The sequence below is a fragment of the Corvus hawaiiensis genome, chromosome 1, assembly GCF_020740725.1.
Source record: "Corvus hawaiiensis isolate bCorHaw1 chromosome 1, bCorHaw1.pri.cur, whole genome shotgun sequence".
NCBI classification, from domain to species: Eukaryota; Metazoa; Chordata; class Aves; order Passeriformes; family Corvidae; genus Corvus; species Corvus hawaiiensis.
In genome coordinates, this window is record NC_063213.1 from 94,669,155 (window position 1) to 94,690,194 (window position 21,040).

A 21,040-nucleotide genomic window follows, 5' to 3' on the forward strand; every position below is an offset into this window, starting at 1 on the left:
TGATTTCCCCTGACTCCAGAGAAGGTGTCTCCAATTGAAGTACTCATCTTTGCTCCATTTATCATCAGCTGAGAGAAAGAGGCACTCTCAAGCCTTAGTTCAACTCTTATAAAAAAAGCTGTCTCTCACAGATCAGGCAATCCAGGCCTGACAAACACCTATTTTTCTTCTGTTGACACTCAAGATAAACTAGAGAGCTGGCTTAGACCACACACATACAAAAATACACACACTTCTCGTCCTCTAGGCATCTTGAGTTAGATTCACCTCCAGAGAGAGTGTGTCTGCACTGTCCAGGATCACCACACAGGTGTTGGACTTGACAGACATTTTCTGCAAGTCCTGTGTCCCAGGCTTCAGTGTGATTGAGAGAAAACTGACCTGTACTTGGTGTGAGGCTGACATGCAGCTAATGGGAGTAAAGTTCTCAGCTTGAGCCTGTTTTCTGGCCATGAAACCATCTCCCCACTATCTAGCTGTCCTATCCTATGGACATGGATGTGGGGTTTAGCTATGGGATGGAGGTGTTGGAGCCTGCGTGTTCACTTGTGATCACTTAATGAAGCAAGCGATAAGCACGTGACCAGGTATGCAGGCCCTGCTGTGAGCTCCCTCCCTAGCTGGGGAGTTCAGAGGCCGCCACTGGTCAGCTGCAGGATCTGTGTCTCCAGAAAGATGGTTTGTGCCATTTCCTGTGCACATCTGCTTTGGGATGGGATAAGTCCCCTGGGTGACCTGATGTCCCATCACTGACTGTGGAAAGAGTCCACAGAGTCTGTTAAATCTGGTCCTGAAGATGGGTTGTGTTCCCCATCTGCAGGACGTGCTCTGAGACCAAGGAGTCATATCTGAGCAGAAATGTTGGAAGGCTGAGCCTGATCCCTGCTGTCTGTGGAGAAGTCAGGGATGTCTTCCTTAGCTCCAGTGGACAGTGCCTGAAAGGGCCCCACTGCTGTGTATCCCACCCTCCCCTTCCTCTGGGAATAATCAATGGTCCACTTGTGTCCCCACCTTTTCCTCCACCACCCATAGCAATGCCTTTTGGTTTCAGCAACTCGAGACAAGGACACCAAAAAAGGATTACATGGAGGCTGAGGGTGAGATGCAGAAAGTTTTATTGTCATTGAAGTGGGAAATGAGTTCCCTTATAGAGGAGGCTGCTGGTGGTGGTGGGAGACCACATGCAACTGCCGGTAGTCTCTGCCCATCACCAATACTGGAGATCCCACGGGGCATCCATCTGCCTGCCCCACAGTGGGCAGCAGTTAGCAGATCCCCCAGAGAGGCTTACAGTCCAAAAGTATGGAAGACAAGAGAGAGGTGGGAGAGAGACTATGACAGGGAAGTCAAACACTGGCCATGGTTTCAGAGAACCCCACCTGCCCTCCTTTGGAAGGGCAGCATTGGTTGCTCAGCATCTCTGAATTCAATGGCCAGGAGCTCTGTCCTCAGTCCAGCATCAGCTTCTGGATTCCTGGGGGTCCTTGTGAGGGCTGCACCAGTGGCTTTAGCATGGAGGACACCTTCTGCCACCATAGCGGTTGGTGATGCAGGAGAGGTCAAAGCCACCAGAGTTGATGGGAACTCCTTCAGAGCTGAGGATGCTGCCAACAGCAGCAGAGGTGGAGGATCCCACCACGGTGTTCTGTGGGAAGGAGCTGAGGATGGGCCCGGGCAGAGTCACCACCACTGCGGAGGGCTGGATGGCCACGGTGGAGTCCTGGCACTGCCTGACACAGCACTCATTGCAGCTGTTGGCCAGCGGGGTGGGGCCACAGGGCTGGCAGGGCCGGCACGGGGTGTAGCAGGACATGTCTTGGGGCTGGAGATGCACCTGAGAGAGAGGGCAGGGAGGAAGCAGAGCACAGGCATATGTGAGGAGGCATCGGCTATGAGTCCATCATCCCATTGCAAGAATTTCAATGGTACCTGCTACGCCAGAAGGGAGAAACTAGGCAGTGAGAGAAAGGGGTTTTCAGCCTCATCCTGACACAGTACTGCAAAGTTTCACCTTATTTCTTCAATAAAGAGCTCCCTCAGCCAAATCCTTGACACTCTCTAAGTCAGACCTTAGCTCTTCTCTGACCCCTCAGCACCAGCAGCACTAAGACCTCTCACAGGCTATAGGAACACGTATCTGCTTCACCAGAAAAGGACAGAGGAAAAGAGCTTCAGACTCACCTGGATCCCAAGGAGAAGGAGGCAGGAGAAGTGGATGAGAGAGCATGAAGTTGGGCTGCCTTTTATGGTGGCTCTGAGTTGCTCCAGGCCCAGAGGTGGCTTCTATGAAAGCGGTAATTTCCTAAGGTCCTCATAATGTATGGAAAACATGCCAGCTAATGACATGGGCTGGGTGCTTGTTTTCCGTGTTGCCACCTTTTCATTTCCTAGCTTATGTCATACACATTTCTTCATGGAGGCTTCTTCTAAGTGCTGGGATTGAGATGCCTCAGGATTTCCAGGGCAGGAATGTGTCAGTATCTGCAGAATCCTCAGCTCAAGTGCTGAGTGGGTGCAGTGCAGGGAAATGAGGTTGGCCTGGAGCTCACTGGTGGTGTTGTCTGTGGTCTTGTTGACAGGAAGGGGCCCAGCTGCTCCCAGCACTTCAGCCCTTGACTGGTCACCCAAGGATATGCCATGATACCACTGCAAAATGATATGCCATGTTTCTTTCCTCCATGCCTCCCAACTTGCTCCAATGTTCACTTTTGCTCAGAATCTCAGGCATTTGGGCTGAACTGTTGGGTTTCATTCTCTTGCTCCTAAATCTCCCCTTACGCCTTTCCAATATCTCCAAGGAGGGAGAATCCTCAGGTAATCTGGGCAATATGAGCCAGTGCTTGGTCACCCTCAACAATAAGGCCTTTCCTATGTTTCAGACAGAGCTTCCAGTGTTCCTGCCTGTGCTCATTGCCTGTGGTCCTGTCACAGGACCTCAGAGAAGCCCCTGGCTCTGTTTGCCTTGCACCCTCTGGATTTGGGTTCCATGGAAGGGTTTTGCTTGTGGGGCAGCCAACACTAGATGGCTTTAAGACTGATCCACCGCTGGCCAAGGCTGAGCTTATCAGTGATGGTGGAAGCAGCTCTGGAGTAACATGTTTAGGAAGGGAGGAAACACCTACTGAGGAACAGCAGACAAAAGAGAGCTAAGATGTGAGAGAAACAACCCTGCAGACACCAAGCTCAGTGAAGGGGGGTAGATGCGTATTCATCACCAGTCCTGAGGAAACGCGAGCCTTAGGGAGCCAGTTGTTGAGGGAAGTGCCTAGCAATACATCCTTGGTGTAGAACTCTACTGAGAAACAGCAAGAGATCTTTTCCATCTCAGACCTCTGCCTTAGGGGATAATTCTGCCCCAGAAGTATCTGTTGATTATTGCCCTAATCTGTTTTACAGATGTGCAGGAGGGCCAGATCTGGACAGGAGTGGCAGGGCCAGAGCTGGTGCTGGGGCTCAGGGCAAGGCCAGACTCAAGAGAGGCCCATGTAAAGGGTCCATCCTGTGACTGCCGTGGGTGGTGAAGGGGTCTGGCTATGTCAGAAGAACAAGAATAGCTCAGGCCGGACCCAGGCACTGAGAGGGCAGAGCTGGGACAGGCCTGTGCTAGGCCTGGGCTCTCACAGAGGCCCTGGCAGGGACCAAGGTGGAGCTGAGCGCATGGATGAATTTGGTCTAGGTGGGCTTGGTCCTCATACTCCCTGTCCCAGGGTTACCTGCTAACTCTGCTCTGACTCCCACACACCCTGTGTGGGGTAGAAGTGCACTTGTGGCTGGGTTGTGATGCCTGTGGGGCCGTAGAGTTCCTGGGCCTCCAGAAAGCTGCTCTGTCCTGGGGCAAGACAAGGCAGAACAAAGCCCTGTTTGTGTTTTGCCACCATTCCCTGTCCCGGGGCTGGCTTCACCTGATGGGTGTTGGGTTCACAGGGAAAGGGGACTCCATTGTGGGGCCTGCTGTAGCTGATCCCAGTGCTGCCCAGGAACACCTCAGCCCTACAGAAGGAGCACCAGGTGAGCCAGGTCAGACGCTGTGCTGCAGGGGGAGAGGGCTGCATGGGGAAGTTGTATCTGCTGCCCATGACCAGGCACACTGACCATGGCCCCTGGATCAGGTGATGGAAGAGAGGGACAGTGGAGTAGGGAATTTAGGCCATTCCAAGGCTATTAACCCATTCCCAATTCCTGCCATTCTTTGGCTTGTGAGCCTTCTTGCACAGCACAGCTTCACACAAAGCAAGAGGAGCACTCTTCCCCAAGAACTTGTGGAAATGCTGACCTCCTCAGGCTTCCCACATGCCTGCAGTTCTCTTCTAGAGAACAGCAATCTTCAGGATTCCTGATTGTATGAGGTCCGGTCATATGCTTCAGGTCCAAGAGGTATTTCTGAAAGGAGACGCAGCCAGGCAAGGACTGACAGCGATTGGCAGTGGAATAACTAGGGATGTCTTCCTTCATGGATGAAAGGCTGGATACGAGCTGTAAATGTGCTCTTGCAGCCCAGAAAACCAACTGTTTCCTGATTCTGACCCTCTACACTGAGACCCCATCTCAAATACTGCCTCCAGCTCTGGAGTCCTCAGCAGAGGGAAGACATGGACCATTTGAAACAAACCCAGAGGAGCTCACAAAAATGATCTGAGGACCGGAGCACTTCTCTTATAAGGACAGGCTGAGACAATTGGGCTCGTTCAGCCTGGAGAAGAGAAGGCTTTGAGGAGACTTTGTTGCAGCCTTTCAGTATGTAAAGGGGGCTTAAAAGAAATATTTTAGCAGGGTGCGTTGTGATAGGGCAGGGGAAACAGTTTTAAACTAGAAGATGGTAGATTCAGACTAGCTATGAAGAAATTTTTTACAAAGAGGGTGATAATACAGAGGAATATGTTGCCCGGAGAGACAATAGATCCCTGTACGCATTCTAGGTCAGGTTGGGTGGGGCTTTGAACAATCTGGTCTAGTGGAAGGTGTCACTACTCATTGTAGGAAGATTGGACCAGGAGAAATTTAGAAGACCCTTCCAGCCTAAAATTCTATGAAATTCTGAGATGCCTCAGTGCCTGGAAGCAGTTCTGGAAAGAAGTTTCATTGCAATTTGTCCCACACCCCAGTGCCACTAGGAATGATGAAGGGCTCCCCTTGTGCCTGTCAACCAATGGCTTTTCTGCTCAGCACTCAGTGCACAGATGAAAGACAACTAAAGGACACAGGCAGCGAGTTTTTAATGTGTCCGAAGGTGAAAATGAGGTCACTCTAGGCAGAGGCTCCAAGTATGAAGAGGAGCAGAAACAGCTGAGAATCTCTTCCCTTTTCCTGTGGCAGAGTTCCCACAGGGAATCTGTTGACCTGTCCAGCAACAGGAGACAGTCCAGCATGCCCCTGCATGCTGGTCTCTGGGGTCCTCACAGCAGGTTTTGAAGGAATCACAAGAAAACAAAGGCTAGAGTGAGAAAGGGTGAGAGTGAAAGGAGAGGTAGACATTGGCCAAGTTTTCAGAGAACGCAGTAACAACTTGCTCAGGTTGATCCCTTCAAGTTTACCCTGGCAAGGCGAACCAGCAATGATCAGCTGCTTTTAAAACAATGACAAAAAGGTTGATCCTCTGTCCAGCTTCATATTCTGAGTTCCTCGGTATTCTTATCTGAGGCCATTGACAGCAGATTTAGCAGAGGTGACATTTACTGTCACCATAGCGGCTGGTGATGCAGGAGATGTCAAAGCCCCCGGAGCTGATGGGCACTCCACCAGAGCTGAGGATGCTGCCAACAGCAGCGGAGGTGGAGGATCCCACCACGGTGTTCTGTGGGAAGGAGCTGAGGATGGGCCCGGGCAGGGTCACCAGCACAGCAGGCGGCTCAATGACGACGGTGGAGCTCTGGCACTGCCTGACACAGCACTCATTGCAGCTGTTGGCCAGCGGGCAGGGGCCGCAGGGCTGGCAGGGCTGGCACTTCTCTGTGCAGGACATGTCATGGGGCATGAGGGTAACCTGAAGAGAGGGCACGGAAGAAGCAAAATATAAGGATATATGAGGAGCAGCCTGTCACTACATCAGGAGTCAAAGAACATGCAGGGCCAAGAGGCAGAGGCTCTGCAGAGATGTATGAGGGCTGGTTGGCCTCATTCTGTCAGGGCCCAAAAAGAGCCACCAGCTCCTACGCAGCTACTGCCCAGGCCCCGAGTCCAGATGCCACTTGATCACCATCCCAGCCTCCCTCCATTTTGAACCTTCTTCCGACTTCTCTCTCCCATGACAAACAGCCCCAAGAGCCGTCGTAGAATAGAGCAGGAATCAGCTGAGAGGTCCATTGAGGTGAGACAGCTCCGGGAAGTGGCTCCATCTCCTGGGCTGGGGCGCTGCTGCTGCCTCAGGCTGCAGCTGGTTCTGTGCAGGCTGATTCTCGCCGGGATGTCCTTGCTGGAGGAGGGGGAGAGTCCATTTGCCAAGACACCAAGCTGTGCCCGTGCAGGGCCCCTGAGTGCTCTGAGCCCGGGCGAGAGCCAGAGCGGCACCGGCGCAGGGCTCAACCCTGGGGCGGAGCTGGAGGCGATGGAGAGAAGAGAAAAAGAGGCGGCACGGCCAGAGCACAGGGCCGGGGCTGGCGGAGGCAGCGATGCTCGGGCGGCGGAGCGGCGGGATGCGGCGGTGTCGGGGCGCGGGGCTGGCGGCGCTGGCCGCGCTGCTGCTCGGTGCGCGGGCGTGGGGCTGGGGCGACCCGGCAGGTCCCTGTAAACTACTGTCCCCTTTGGCTTCTTCACGGGCCTCTGTCCCATAACCATACTCTTCTCCATCCCTTCGTCTGCACTATTCCATATTGCGTCAGAAAACTCATCTCTCTCCTCTTTGTCCAACCATTCCTGTACCTTCCTTTCCTCTGTGTCTTTTTGTATATTTTATGTAGTCATTATTATTATTAATGGACATTTCCGTTCCTGCACATATGGACATCCTCTGCAAACTATTTTCATCATAATCTCTGTACGTTCCTGACTGCTTCTGGGGGATTTTGTTCTGGGCAGGGCTGGGTAGAAAGTAGGAGTTGAGGGGTTTTTTTCTCCTCGGCAGTGGCTGCGGTCAGAGCCCAGGTCCAGCAAGAGCCACGGCTGGAGACCACCGAGGGCACCGGCATCAACATCAGCTGCTCACACGCAAAAAAACAGGTCGAGGATTTCATCCACTTCTACCGTCAGCTCCCGGGCCGAGGACCTGAACATCTCGCGGGCATTTCTAGAAGGTCCAAGGATCTGCCGGACACTGCAGGACAGCTGTTGGTGTCGGAGGACGGCCGGAGCAGCGCGCTGTGGCTCCGGCGGCCCCGGCGCGGGGACGCGGCCGTGTATTACTGCGCGCTGGGGGACACGGGCAGAGGAGCCGGGGCTGCGGCCGGGCACGAACCGCCGCGGGCGGGGCCGGGCGGGGCCGGGGCCGCAGCGCCGCCCGCGGCCAGCAGGGGGCGCTGCCGCTCGGCCGCCGGGCCTCAGGCGGCTCCGCAGCTCCTTCCTGCGCAGCGACCCCGCGCACACCGCGCCCGACACAGCCCTGCACGGCCGCCGGACACACGGCTCGCACAGCCTGCCCCCTGCGCTTACACACTCGGCACGCACTGCCCGGCCTCCCCTCCGCCCCTCTGCCTCCTCTGCCTGGCAGGAAACTGCTGCGGGCTGCGGCTCTGCCATGGCCTTTGGCCCTCTGGGCGCGTGCATTGCTCTTCTCAGCCTGCTTTGCAAAGCAGAGCTGCTCCTTCAGGCCAGCATCTGTGGTGGGAGCTGACAAAGCAGCTGCGCTGGCAGGCACACATGGTCTCATAAATGGAGTGCCGTCACCTCAGTAGGTCCCAGCGGGAGAGATGTTTGCAGGGAGTCTTGCTGAGGTGACAGGGAAATCTCCATCTCTGTCCCTGGGGAAATGTCTCTGCCTCGTACTGGAACGTGGATGAGAAGCCACTTTCCCATCTAGATGTGTAAGGAGGGTGTACTTTGAATCCCACCTGGGGCTGGAATTCGCTTCTCTACATTTTCTTCTCATCCTCGGCTTCCCCCAAACACCCTTGGATGAGCATTCAGCATCGTCCTGAAATAGTAGAACATCTCGGAGGGAAAACAAGGAATGTGTTGGATTAGAGGAGCATTTCACATCATCGGAGGGCTCTGTCACACCCACCTTCCACCTGAAACGGATTGGTCCCTTTTCCTTCACGTTTGTCACTTCTCAGGCAGCCTGCAAAGCAGATGCCAGGATTTAGCAATGCTGCAAGCGTTGCAGGGAGACACCTGAAAGACCGAGCTGCACATGAGGTTTCCCTGCAGAGACTTGCTCTAGAGACCCCATTTGCTTTGGGGACAGGAGCCGTTCAGCATGATCAGGAACTGCCTCACTTGAGCAAGTTCAGCAGAGGCCACTGTCAGGGCATGTGCAAGGCCAGGGTGTCTGGTTCTCTAAGGCTCACATCACGTCCATTTCCCTTGCCAAGGGAAGAACAAGGAAAAGGGAAAGTGACAAACAAAGCACACAATGACACCAATGTGGCAGTAGGTGATAAGGGAGAGGAGGAGGGAGCTCATCAGGTTCTAATTGATGGGCCATTAGGAAACTGCTGTGAAGTGGCTCAGGCTGAGCTTTGTCAGTGACAAGAAGTGACAAGAGGAATGTTGGGCTTTTCATGGGATACCCTTCCTTCTCGAACCAGGGTAGAAGAGCAGAGGAGTCTGCTGTTGTGCTAAGTTCTTTATTTCATAGTCTCCTAGCTTTCTTGAAGGCAGAGTTCAAGGGGGTTACATGATAAAGCCAAGCAACAACAGCAAACAGCAGGCAGAAAACAGCTTCTTCTTCTAGTTCTAGTTTCTCTATAAATTTTTTCTTACAGAAGTGTGGATTATGTTTGTTAACTGACCAATAAGACTAACACATTAGTCTAGTTTTTCTTTTCTTAACCTATCCCGGTCTAATTCTAGCAGTCGTGAATCTTACACAAGTGTTACATAGGTATTACACAGATTTGCATTTACAGTTTCTATCAGCTCTTATTGTTTATGTGAACACTCTATCTAAAAAATATGAAGCACATAGTTCTATCTATATTTTGTCTAAAGTAAAGAAATTCTGTGAATAGGCAACACTGCTGTAGTAAAAACTAAGTTTAAGGTCTCTGCTGCAGCTTTTCAATGTTTAAGGCACTTAGCATATATTTCTACTAAAAGTTAAAGATCTATATTTCTATTTCACTTTGGTGTGACTTCATGTATCTCAGCTTATCCAAAGGTTTTAATTCAGCCCCTGAAATCTGACTTCCCTTTCGGCCTGAGTCCAGAGAAGCTTTCACTGCTACAGAGGAACATGACAACAATGGAGGTTTGAGCGGGTCTTGTGGGATGAGGGAGCTGTCAGCAAGGAAAGCTTGTGAGGTTGTGGAGCCATGATGAGAGAGGACACACAAGGCCTAGGAAAGGACAGACTGCAGTGATGTGGCCCTGGTATCTCTTCTCAGCACAAGTGCAGAATCCTCATCTCCCTGTACGTGTCTTATTGTCTTATCTCTGTTCTGAAGCTTAAGAAGGCACAAGCATCAAAGGAGCCCATAACAGGGTAAGCTTGATCCTGCTCTTTCAGCTGGAAAATCTGTGACAGCCTCAGGACCCTCCACTTCTCTAGAAACCCCTTCTAAACCATGGGGAGGTGCAACAGTTGCATGAGAATGTTCCTCATATAACCAGTATCATTACCTGTATTATTTATTATTCACGTCATTCTAGAGGGGGTTTTGTGACAAACCCGTTTTAGACGAAACCAAAATGACCAGTATGGGATCACTCTGGAGTTGACTCAGAAAAGGGGGTAGGAGGAAGGGAGCTGGGACAGAGGCATTTGTACCAGGCATGATGAAGAAGGGCAGGGGAGAAGCAACAGAGAGAGAGGAATCTGATGTTCCCAGAGGAAATAGCAATGACCCCACAGAGCTGAGGACACCACGGGAAGATGAGAAAGCTCACTGAGGAAGAAGCCCTTGACCTCCCAGATGCCCAGCACTGGGTGTGCAGCAGAGCTGGTGATTCCAGCTGGGGAGGTGAGGACTCCACTGCGAGCTGAGCGGGAACAGCCCCTTCCCATGACTGAGGCCCCAGAGGCACGGAATGGTCAGAATGCCGGTGGCTGAGGGAGGCACGGGGGCAGCTGCTGGAGGAGGGAGACACGCAGAAGGAGCATTTCAGGCACTGGAAGGACAGGTCATTTCTCTGCCCCGCCTCCGCTCCTTCCTTTGCTGCCCCCAGAGAGTGGTTTCCGGCAGCTCTGTTATCTCGGGGCTGGCAGGTGGTTTCTGACTCTCCCTCACTCAGCAAACACGCAGCTTGGTCTCGGCATGCACCTCGCCTATCTCATCCTCACGGTCTTCCTGGGCCAGCTCCTGGGTAAGTCCTGGCTTTTCCCTAAGGCACCCTGCTTCTTCCCCCCAGGAAAACCTCAACAGCCTTACCAGGATTGTGTGGGGAAATATCAGTGAATAGAGGGAAAGGGCTGCGAAATCTCTGCTTCTGTTTGTGGTTTTGCAAGTGTTTTCTCAAGAAGCTCTTAGATTTGTAAAGGAAAAGGGAAGGGAGAGAAGAGAAACCTCAGAGTCCTTCACTGTCTTTTCTCTTGCCTTCAATCCACCTCCTCTGCCTCTCTTCTGATCCTCCTGCAGTCATCACAGGAAATCTCAGCTGTCTCTGCAGTTGTATATTGCTCCTGTTTTAATGCAAATTCTGAGATTCTGTCAAACCTGCCCCAGGTACCTCAAAGTTCCCATTTCATTACAATAACAGGGTGTCCCATTCTGCCTCCAGGCTGAGCCAGCTCTGCCGTGGCTTCCAGTGTTCTTTGGGCTGGCACCACAACCAGGGCTCCCTCTTTCCAAGCTCAGCATTGTGTATACTCAGGGATCTAGGAGCCCTCAGAGGTGACAGGAATGGCGAAGCAGGATGAATCCTTTTGCTGCACCTCGATGGGCTCCTCAGACTGCTGGAGGGGTGCGGCTTCCAGCACACAAAGTTCAGGCAGGACAGGCTGTTCCCTGATCCTCTGAGCAGTCGGAGCAGGAGACAGACACAACACAGCTCTCCTTTGGGTCATGCAGTGCAAAAAGAGCTCCCAACTCCTGCCCAAAATCTCTCAGGACTCTTCTACAAGGCAGAAAGCTTTCTTCAACCAGGGTTTTGCATCCCATTTTGATTTGCTACCCACAGTCCTTCCCTGTGGAACTGTTGACCTTCACTTTCTTCCAGGCACCACGGGGCAGATCATGGTCACCCAGGAAGATGGACAAGTCATAGTGGAGCAGAGACATCCCTTCCAGACCACCTGCACATACCAGATCAGTAATTTTAGGGCATTGCTCTGGTACCAGGTGCGGAAAGGCCAAGCCCCACAGCTGGTCTCCTATCACGCAGGGCCTGGCGCCAAGCACAGCGGCCGTATCACCACGCACCTGAACACCACGGGGAAATACAGTGTCCTGCAGGTGGAGGAAGTGGAGGTCTCTGACAGTGCCTTGTACCTTTGTGCTGTGCAAGACACCCTGGTGCAGGGAACTTCCTCGGCTGTGCAACAACCCAGGGGAGGGAGGGGATGTGTCTGTGAGAGGGTGAGCTTGGGGCAAGGGACCCTGAGGTCGCCCCGATGCTCACCAGACGGGACCTCCTCACGTCTGTACAATGGCCTGATGGTTTTCACCCCATCCATGCTAGCACTTCCCTCGGGAAAATATTCTGGACTATTTTGACTCATTTCCACCCTGTGCAGTCTCTAAGTAAAGAAAAATTGCCCTTGTGCTCCCCTGGGACCTTGTCCTTCCACACTCCAGCCCTGCTGCTTTGGCCCCACACGTCCTCAGCAGAGCCCAGGGCTGGTTCTGTGTCCCTGCCTCGTGTGCTCTTGGAGCAGCCCCGTTTGCATGGACACACGTGAAGCACAGATTTGTGTGGGGCTCCACACTGCTGTGCACGAAGCCATGTCTGTGCATGTGTGTCCCTCACCGCGAGGGAATTTCCTGACTGGGCCAGGGATACCGAGCACTGCTCTGGCCCTGAGCAGCACAGAGAGCAGCTTGCCAGGGTCAGAAGGAGCCTGAGTGCAGCTGAGTGGGGACGGCAGCTGCCCGCTACAGATGTCTCAAGGGAAGAGGCACTGAACTGCAGCCCCTGTCTCCTGAGCCCTCCCTCTCCTGCCCCTCCAAAGCTCACGCTCCGCTGATGCTGATTTCAGGCTCCACAAGGACGGTTTCACTCCAGCTCGGAGGATCAGTTGAACTCGGGACAAACAGCACGGGCGCGGCTTCAGCACGGCTGGCAGCCCCCGTGCCCTCCGCCCCAGCCGGGACACAGCCGCTCTCAGCAGCGCTGCAGAGGGCAAAAGGAGGAGCTGTGCCTTGGGGGCACGGCGAGAGGCTCGGCAATCCTGCCGCCCGTGGGCTGCCAGTGGCGGAGCGGATCTGCTTCCGATGCAGTGTCGGTGCTGTGTGGGATGGGACGCAGCTGTCTCTTGTTCCTGGCAATGGCAAACGTCCTTGTGTCGCTCATTGTGGTGGTGCTGTGAGAGGCGGGGTCTGAGCCCGGCCGGGGCGGAGCTGGAGGCGTCGGAGAGGAGAGGACAGGACAGGACAGGACAGGACAGGGATGCTCGGGCAGCGGAGCGGCGGGATGCGGCGGTGTCGGAGCGCGGGGCTGGCAGCGCTGGCCGCGGTGCTGCTCGGTGTGTGTGGATGGTGCTGTCGGGGCGTCCGGGTCGGCGGGCTGTGTGAGACCGTCCCCAGCCCAAAAGTCATCTCTTACCCTCCTGATCCTTTTCCTTTCTTATTTACCCTCTGTCTCCTCCTCCGCTGTCATGCTTTCTTCCCTCAGTGAAGTAATTGCTTCCCACTTTGCCTTTTTTCTCCATGTCTTTATCCATCCATCCATCCATCCATCCATGTATACCTCTCAGCCAGTCTGCTTTTTTCATTTCGTTCTGATTTTCCTTCAAAACATCCCTCATACGTTCTCGTCCTCACCCAAACACTCTCCGAGAAATAATCTCTCCATCCTTTATTCTCAAAATATACCCCAGTTAGCTCTGATCTGTCCTCCTCTCCCATCTCCCCCTGAACCACATTTTCTGTTCAAGAAAAGTGATTCTTCTTTTCTCCTTGGCAGTGGCTGCAGCCAGAGCCCAGGTCCAACAGGAGCCACGGCTGGAGACCACCGAGGGCACCGGCATCAACATCAGCTGCTCACATCCCAAAATCCAGAAGACCGACTGGATCCAGTGGTACCGTCATCTCCCGGGCCGAGGACCCGAATTCCTAGCACTCATTGTGAAAGAGTCCAAAGAGCTGCCGGACATTGCGGGCGGTCTGTGGGTGTCGGCAGATCGCCGGAGCAGCGCGCTGTGGCTCCGGCGGCCCCGGCGCGGGGACGCGGCCGTGTATTACTGCGCGCTGGGGGACACGGGCAGAGGAGCCGGGGCTGCGGCCGGGCACGAACCGCCGCGGGCGGGGCCGGGCGGGGCCGGGCGGGGCCGGGGCCGCAGCGCCGCCCGCGGCCAGCAGGGGGCGCTGCCGCTCGGCCGCCGGGGCCGCCTCGCCCCGCTCGTGCCGGGCTGCCGGGGCGCTTCCGACACCGACACCGGCACCGGCACCGACACCGACAGAGACACCGACACCGGCACTGACACCGACAGAGACACCGACACCGGTATTGACACCGACAGAGACACCGACACCGGCAGAGACACTGGTACCGGCACTGACGTCGATAGAGACACCGACACCAGCACCGGCACCAACACCGGCAGCTCCAACTTGGAGTCACCGTCCTTGCTCAGCCCCTCTTCTCAGCACTGGCTTAATGAGCTCTTCCCCCAGCTCCCTAGCGTGAATCCCATCCAATCCCAAAGACTTGTGAGCGTCTAAGTGGCTTAGCAGATCTTTATCTCCCTCTTTCTTGATTACAGACGTCCCATTCTGCTCGCCTTCCCTGTCTCCCAGCTCAGGAGGCCAGTTGTCCTGAGGATAATCAATCCTACTCTTAAAGAGTGAGGCAAAGAAGGTGGTAAGCACCTCAGGTGTGTTTCCTCATCTTTAGTGAATATATTCCCCATGGCATCCAGTGAAGAAATGTGATTTTCCTCGACCTTCCTTAATGTGTTTGTAAAAACACTTTTTATTACCTTTAACAGAATTGGCCAGATTAAGTTCTAATTGAGCTTTCACTTGTCTACTTTTCTTTCTGCGTGACCTAATAACATCCTTCAACTGTTCCTGAGCTGCCTGCCCTTTTCCCAAAGGTGATACACTTTCTTTTTATTCACTGAGTTCCTCGGAAAGCTCCTGCTCAGCCACGCAGGTCTTCTTCTCCACCAGCTCATCTTTCGGCACATAGCGCCGCGCTGCTCCTGTGCCTTCAAGATTTCTGTTTTAAAATATAACCAGTCTTCCGGGGCCCCTTTGTTTTAAAGGGCTGCTTCCCAAGGGACTTTGCAAATCAGTGTCCTGAATAGGCCAAAGTCCACCCTCCAGAAATCCAGGGTAGAGATTTTGTCGATTTCCCTTCCTTTACATAATACTGAAAATTCCATCATTTCATGGTTGCTGTGCCCAAGACGGCTTCCAGCCACCACATCTCCCACCAGCACTCCTCTGTTTGTAAACAGCAGGTCTTCTGGGGCCCCAGCCTTGGTAGGCTCCCTTCACCTTTGACAGCTTGGAAAGTGTCTACAGGGGGGGAATGATTGCACAGAGGCCAGGCCTGAATGCAGCAGAAAGATTTAATGAGTCACAAAGACAGAAGGAAAATAACCACAAGTGGCGAACAGCAGTGCTGGTAGCCCAGGGGCATCTGAGAGTGTGTCCTCCTTGGTAGTGGAGAAGTTCCTGTACGGTGCCTGTCTACCTGTCCCAGACAGGGAGACGAGGCAGACGGTCCCCACCAGGCTGCCCTTGGTGGGACCTTGCTCCCAAGGGGAGACAAAAGAAAAGGGAAAGGCAAAGCCTTCCAGCTGTCCTGGTACCAACATTGAAAAATGTCCATCCTTTCCCCAGTACCATGTTCTGATTTCCTCAAGGTGTCTCCATGGGGCTTTCCCAGCATCTTCTTCAGGGGAGGGACCTTCTGCCATAGTAGCACCTGGAAATGCCAGACGGGTCACAGCCCCCGGAGGTGATGTGCGCTCTGCCAGAGCTGAGGATGCTGCCAACATCAGCAGAGGTGGAGGATCCCACGGCGGTGGGAAGGAGCTGAGGATGGGACCCGGCAGGGTCACCACCACGGGCGAGGGCTGGATGGCCACGGTGGAGTCCTGGCACTGCCGGACACAGGGCTCATTGCAGCTGTTGGCCAGCGGGGTGGGGCCACAGGGCTGGCAGGGCCAGCACGGGGTGTAGCAGGACACGTCTCAAAGTCAGAGGTGCACCTGGGAGAGGGAGCAGACAGGAAACAGAGCACAAGGGTGAATGAGAGCAACCAAGGCCACTCCTGAGCTGGGAGCTGGAGCCTTCACAAGGAGCCACTTTCTTCCTTGCCCTGCAAAGAGCAGCCTGGGCCATGGGGTGTCTCTCCTAATTTCTTAAGCAGGAGCCCCTGCAACCACATTTCAGCCTCTCCCTAATACACAGTGTCCACCCATATCTTTGCCATGACAGCGGGCTCAGAAGAAAACAACATCAGCTGAGATGTTTGTCAAGTGGATCATTCTGGAAGAGAAAGAGAAAGGGAAGGGGCTTCCGACTCAGCTGGTTGCCAGATTCAGAAGGAGCCTGGGTGCAGTTGAACAAGGATGTAGCAGCCTGCAGGAGATTTGTCCAGGGAAGAGGCACTGAAATGCAGTCCCTGCTTCCTGAGACCTCCTTTCCCAGCTGCTCTAAACATCACGCTCTGCTTCTGCCAATTGCAGGCCCCAACAAAGGTTTCACCCAAGTTTGGATTCTTAGCTTAATTCTGTTTGGAAGGTTGAGAGTGCCTCGGCATGGCTGCGAGTGCTCACACACACACAGACACATCTCTCCAGGCCAGTGCACAGCTGCTTCTCCCCTGTGCTGCATCAGGTTGGATTCGTGGCCAGGGAGAAAGACTGAGGGTTCCTTTCCACCTCCTGTATCCACGTGAGTGGATTTCTTTTCAATGCACTGTTGGTGGCATTAGGGTTGGGACACAGCCCCTCTCTTGTCTAACCTCATGCCAAGTGTACCTGTGCAGCCCGGTGAGCAGGTGCTGAGTGAAGCAGAGGCTGAGATTTTGTCGCAAACACTGACTGAAGGAAGGGATCACAAAGCCTAGTGTCTCTGTGCTGTGAGAGGAAGGACATACCCTGTGGCTTGCACAGGGAAAACCAGCATCCTGGAGACTGTTTTGGACTTCACCCCGCAAGGACCTTTAACTTCCACCTTGGAATCTCAGCCTGAGAGCCCCGTAACTGTCTGGATTCCAGAGCACGTCCTTGTGCCCCGCAGGTGTGTCCACAGCAGACCCTCTTCTGTCAAGGGTTGTGCAGAGCGTGCAAAGTTCCTGAGCCCGTCTCCCTGCCTGGCTGCCTGTCACACTGGGCTTATGTTGAGCTTTAAGACAGAGCAGTTAAGGACTTTCACTCTTCCATGGACTGACCTTGGGGAGGTAATTGCCAGGAAGCTCTGCTGGGAGACATCGGCCAGGCCACATTCCCCCCCATGGAGATGCATTTGGAATGAGGGATGAGTGGAACCAAGAGCAAACCCCATTGATTTGTCTCCAGATCACATCTCTGTGGAGATGGGAGGGCAAGCAAGGTGTGCACCTAGAGATGAGTGAGACCCCTTAACACTCTTTTCCCACACAGGTCCCTCAGGCTGAGAGCTGTCTGTCCTGGAAGCAGATCCACACAACAGGATCTGGTGTTTTAGGAGCCATCCAGCAGAACATGAGACAGCAGCACCCTTGCAGCAAGGAAGGGCAACTGCATCCTTAGCTGTGCTAGTCACGGTGCTGTGAGCAGGTCTAGGGAGGTGACCCTGCCCCTCTGGCCAGTTTGAGCCCACACCTGGAGTATTTCAGCCATGCTGGAGCTCTCCAGTCCAAAAAATGTATCAACAGAAATGTGTGCAACAAAGGCCACCAAGTGTATTTGGGCACTGTCAATCTAGACATGTGAGGACAGACTGAGCAAATCGAGCTACTCGTTTTGGAGAGGAGAAACCCTTCTAGTCCTCTCCTGGCTTTCCTGCATCTTATCTTTTCCATGGAAGCACAGATGTTTCTGAATCCATGTCTGTCCACAGACCACACTGCCTTGTCATCGCTGACCTTCCACCTGTGTTACCCCTGCTCTCCATGAATGCAGACTGCATCTGCATGACTCCAGAGCAGGTGGGAGATGCCGTGCCATGTCTGTGCCTCCTCTGGGGAAGGTTCTTCTCTATAAACTGCCTCACGGGAGGTTCGTGCCAAAGGCCCTGGCAAAATCCCAACCGAGCTGTGCCCCCAGAGGAAGTGCTAAGCCCAGCGGGGCGCTCTGCCTCTCGTGCCCCTTGTCCATTCTTACAAATCCGTGCCCTGAAGGCCAATTCAGGAGTCGCCAGGTGACAGCAAAGGGAGAATGAGAGGGAACGGATCATGGGAGTGAAAGGAACACATGGAGTGTCAATCTTGAGCTCCACGATACCAGCCCGATCCCCTGGCACCCACCCCGGCCCCGCCGCCTCCGAAGTACAGAGTCCGGACCGCCGCCCCATTCCCACCGCGTTCGCCTCGCCTCCGTTCCGTGCCAGGACTCGGTGAGAGCCCGAGCGGCGCCGGTGCAGGGCTCAGCCCCGGGGCGGAGCTGGCGGCGGCGGAGAGGACAGAAGAGGAGTGGAGGCGGCGGAGAGGAGGCGGCACGGCCGCAGCAGAGAGCCGGGGCTGGCGGGAGCAGCGATGCTCGGGCGGCGGAGCGGCGGGATGCGGCGGGGCCGGGGCGCGGCGCTGGCGGCGCTGGCCGCGGTGCTGCTCGGTGCGCGGGGGTGGCAGTGGAGGTGGCGGTGGCCGGGGCTGGGTCTGGATCTGCCTGGGATCAGCATTGGGCTCGGGATTCGTCTCTGGCACTCCTGCTCCTCCTCTCCCTTTTTGCACCCACTGCCCTCATCCTTTCTCTCCTTAATGAATCCATTCCCTCCGAACTTGCCGCTTTTATTACTCCAGTTCTTGAGCCATTCCTTCATTCGTTCATTCCTTCATCCACCCGCCCATTCATTGCAGTCAATCCCTTTTCGTCATTCCAATCTCCCCTTCTGCAGTCTGACTCTTCTCCTAAATATCCCACATACAATGTCCATACAATCACTCTCGCAGAAATTGTCTCTCCATACTTTATTCTCAAAACATATCCCATTTAGCTCTGATCTGTCCGCCTCTGCCCTATCCCCTGTCCGCGTGCACGGCATTTGCTGCTGACGGAAAGTGATTCTTCTTTTCTCCCCGGCAGTGGCTGTGGCCAGAGCCCAGGTCCAGCAGGAGCCACGGCTGGAGACCACCGAGAACACCGGCATCAACATCAGCTGCTCACATCCCAAAATCCAGACCGGAGACTGGATCCAGTGGTACCGTCAGCTCCCGGGCCGAGGACCCGAACTGCTCGCGCTCACTGTGAAAGAGTCCAAAGAGCTGCCGGACATTGCGGGCGGTCTGTGGGTGTCGGCAGATCGCCGGAGCAGCGCGCTGTGGCTCCGGCGGCCCCGGCGCGGGGACGCGGCCGTGTATTACTGCGCGCTGGGGGACACGGGCAGAGGAGCCGGGGCTGCGGCCGGGCACGAACCGCCGCGGGCGGGGCCGGGCGGGGCCGGGGCCGCAGCGCCGCCCGCGGCCAGCAGGGGGCGCTGCCGCTCGGCCGCCGGGCCTCAGGCGGCTCCGCAGCTCCTTCCTGCGCAGCGACCCCGCGCACACCGCGCCCGACACAGCCCTGCACGGCCGCCGGACACACGGCTCGCACAGCCTGCCCCCTGCGCTTACACACTCGGCACGCACTGCCCGGCCTCCCCTCCGCCCCTCTGCCTCCTCTGCCTGGCAGGAAACTGCTGCGGGCTGCGGCTCTGCCATGGCCTTTGGCCCTCTGGGCGCGTGCATTGCTCTTCTCAGCCTGCTTTGCAAAGCAGAGCTGCTCCTTCAGGCCAGCATCTGTGGTGGGAGCTGACAAAGCAGCTGCGCTGGCAGGCACACATGGTCTCATAAATGGAGTGCCGTCACCTCAGTAGGTCCCAGCGGGAGAGATGTTTGCAGGGAGTCTTGCTGAGGTGACAGGGAAATCTCCATCTCTGTCCCTGGGGAAAAGTCTCTGCCTCGTACTGGAACGTGGATGAGAAGGCACTTTCCCATCTAGATGTGTAAGGAGGGTGTACTTTGAATCCCACCTGGGGCTGGAATTCGCTTCTCTACATTTTCTTCTCATCCTCGGCTTCCCCCAAACACCCTTGGATGAGCAGTCAGCATCGTCCTGAAATAGTAGAACATCTCGGAGGGAAAACAAGGAATGTGTTGGATTAGAGGAGCATTTCACATCATCGGAGGGCTCTGTCACACCCACCTTCCACCTGAAACGGATTGGTCCCTTTTCCTTCACGTTTGTCACTTCTCAGGCAGCCTGCAAAGCAGATGCCAGGATTTAGCAATGCTGCAAGCGTTGCAGGGAGACACCTGAAAGACCGAGCTGCACATGAGGTTTCCCTGCAGAGACTTGCTCTAGAGACCCCATTTGCTTTGGGGACAGGAGCCGTTCAGCATGATCAGGAACTGCCTCACTTGAGCAAGTTCAGCAGAGGCCACTGTCAGGGCATGTGCAAGGCCAGGGTGTCTGGTTCTCTAAGGCTCACATCACGTCCATTTCCCTTGCCAAGGGAAGAACAAGGAAAAGGGAAAGTGACAAACAAAGCACACAATGACACCAATGTGGCAGTAGGTGATAAGGGAGAGAAGGAGGGAGCTCATCAGGTTCTAATTGATGGGTCATTAGGAAACTGCTGTGAAGTGGCTCAGGCTGAGCTTTGTCAGTGACAAGAAGTGACAAGAGGAATGTTGGGCTTTTCATGGGATACCCTTCCTTCTCGAACCAGGGTAGAAGAGCAGAGGAGTCTGCTGTTGTGCTAAGTTCTTTATTTCATAGTCTCCTAGCTTTCTTGAAGGCAGAGTTCAAGGGGGTTACATGATAAAGCCAAGCAACAACAGCAAACAGCAGGCAGAAAACAGCTTCTTCTTCTAGTTCTAGTTTCTCTATAAATTTTTTCTTACAGAAGTGTGGATTATGTTTGTTAACTGACCAATAAGACTAACACATTAGTCTAGTTTTTCTTTTCTTAACCTATCCCGGTCTAATTCTAGCAGTCGTGAATCTTACACAAGTGTTACATAGGTATTACACAGATTTGCATTTACAGTTTCTATCAGCTCTTATTGTTTATGTGAACACTCTATCTAAAAAATATGAAGCACATAGTTCTATCTATATTTTGTCTAAAGTAAAGAAATTCTGTGAATAGGCAACACTGCTGTAGTAAAAACTAAGTTTAAGGTCTCTGCTGCAGCTTTTCAATGTTTAAGGCACTTAGCATATATTTCTACTAAAAGTTAAAGATCTATATTTCTATTTCACTTTGGTGTGACTTCATGTATCTCAGCTTATCCAAAGGTTTTAATTCAGCCCCTGAAATCTGACTTCCCTTTCGGCCTGAGTCCAGAGAAGCTTTCACTGCTACAGAGGAACATGACAACAATGGAGGTTTGAGCGGGTCTTGTGGGATGAGGGAGCTGTCAGCAAGGAAAGCTTGTGAGGTTGTGGAGCCATGATGAGAGAGGACACACAAGGCCTAGGAAAGGACAGACTGCAGTGATGTGGCCCTGGTATCTCTTCTCAGCACAAGTGCAGAATCCTCATCTCCCTGTACGTGTCTTATTGTCTTATCTCTGTTCTGAAGCTTAAGAAGGCACAAGCATCAAAGGAGCCCATAACAGGGTAAGCTTGATCCAGCTCTTTCAGCTGGAAAATCTGTGACAGCCTCAGGACCCTCCACTTCTCTAAAAACCTCCTTCTAAACCATGGGGAGGTGCA

The 21,040-nt window shown here is 54.1% G+C and overlaps 2 protein-coding genes and 1 gene segment (V, D, J or C); 1 reads left to right on the forward strand and 2 right to left on the reverse strand.

The window, feature by feature from the left end:
- Window positions 1-1,098: 1,098 nt before the first annotated feature.
- Window positions 1,099-15,042, reverse strand: LOC125331443 (feather keratin Cos1-2-like). Of its 2 annotated transcripts, none has more exons than XM_048315428.1 (2): window positions 14,947-15,042; window positions 1,099-1,834 (listed from the first exon to the last, which is right to left on the reverse strand). In XM_048315428.1, exons 1-2 carry the CDS (start codon window positions 15,025-15,027, stop codon window positions 1,508-1,510), a joined length of 408 nt encoding a protein of 135 aa, XP_048171385.1. In that variant the 5' UTR covers window positions 15,028-15,042; the 3' UTR covers window positions 1,099-1,507. The 2 variants fall into 2 exon arrangements, with proteins under 2 accessions (XP_048171385.1, XP_048171396.1); XM_048315439.1 differs by lacking the exon at window positions 14,947-15,042 and adding an exon at window positions 2,182-2,287.
- On the reverse strand, window positions 5,639-5,986 carry LOC125331455 (feather keratin Cos2-2-like). The gene has a single exon (XM_048315474.1). The coding sequence runs from the start codon at window positions 5,969-5,971 to the stop codon at window positions 5,654-5,656; it is 318 nt and encodes a 105-aa protein (XP_048171431.1). The 5' UTR covers window positions 5,972-5,986; the 3' UTR covers window positions 5,639-5,653.
- On the forward strand, window positions 9,993-18,686 carry LOC125331423. The segment is given in 3 exon segments: window positions 9,993-10,395; window positions 11,248-11,498; window positions 18,428-18,686. Coding segments are annotated over 3 exon segments (465 nt in total).
- Window positions 18,687-21,040: the final 2,354 nt, after the last annotated feature.

What these genes read in the sequence shown, in the direction of transcription:
- LOC125331455 (XM_048315474.1), bottom strand. Translation starts at nt 5,971, where the DNA reads ATGCCCCATGACATGTCCTGCACAGAGAAGTGCCAGCCCTGCCAGCCC.
- LOC125331443 (XM_048315428.1), bottom strand. Translation starts at nt 15,027, where the DNA reads ATGGACATTTTTCAATGTTGGTACCAGGACAGCTGGAAGGCTTTGCCT. An exon ending in TGTCTCCCCTTGGGAGCAAG is followed by an intron (nt 1,835 to 14,946) that starts GTCCCACCAAGG and finishes CCTCTCTCTCAG; the next exon opens with GTGCATCTCCAGCCCCAAGA.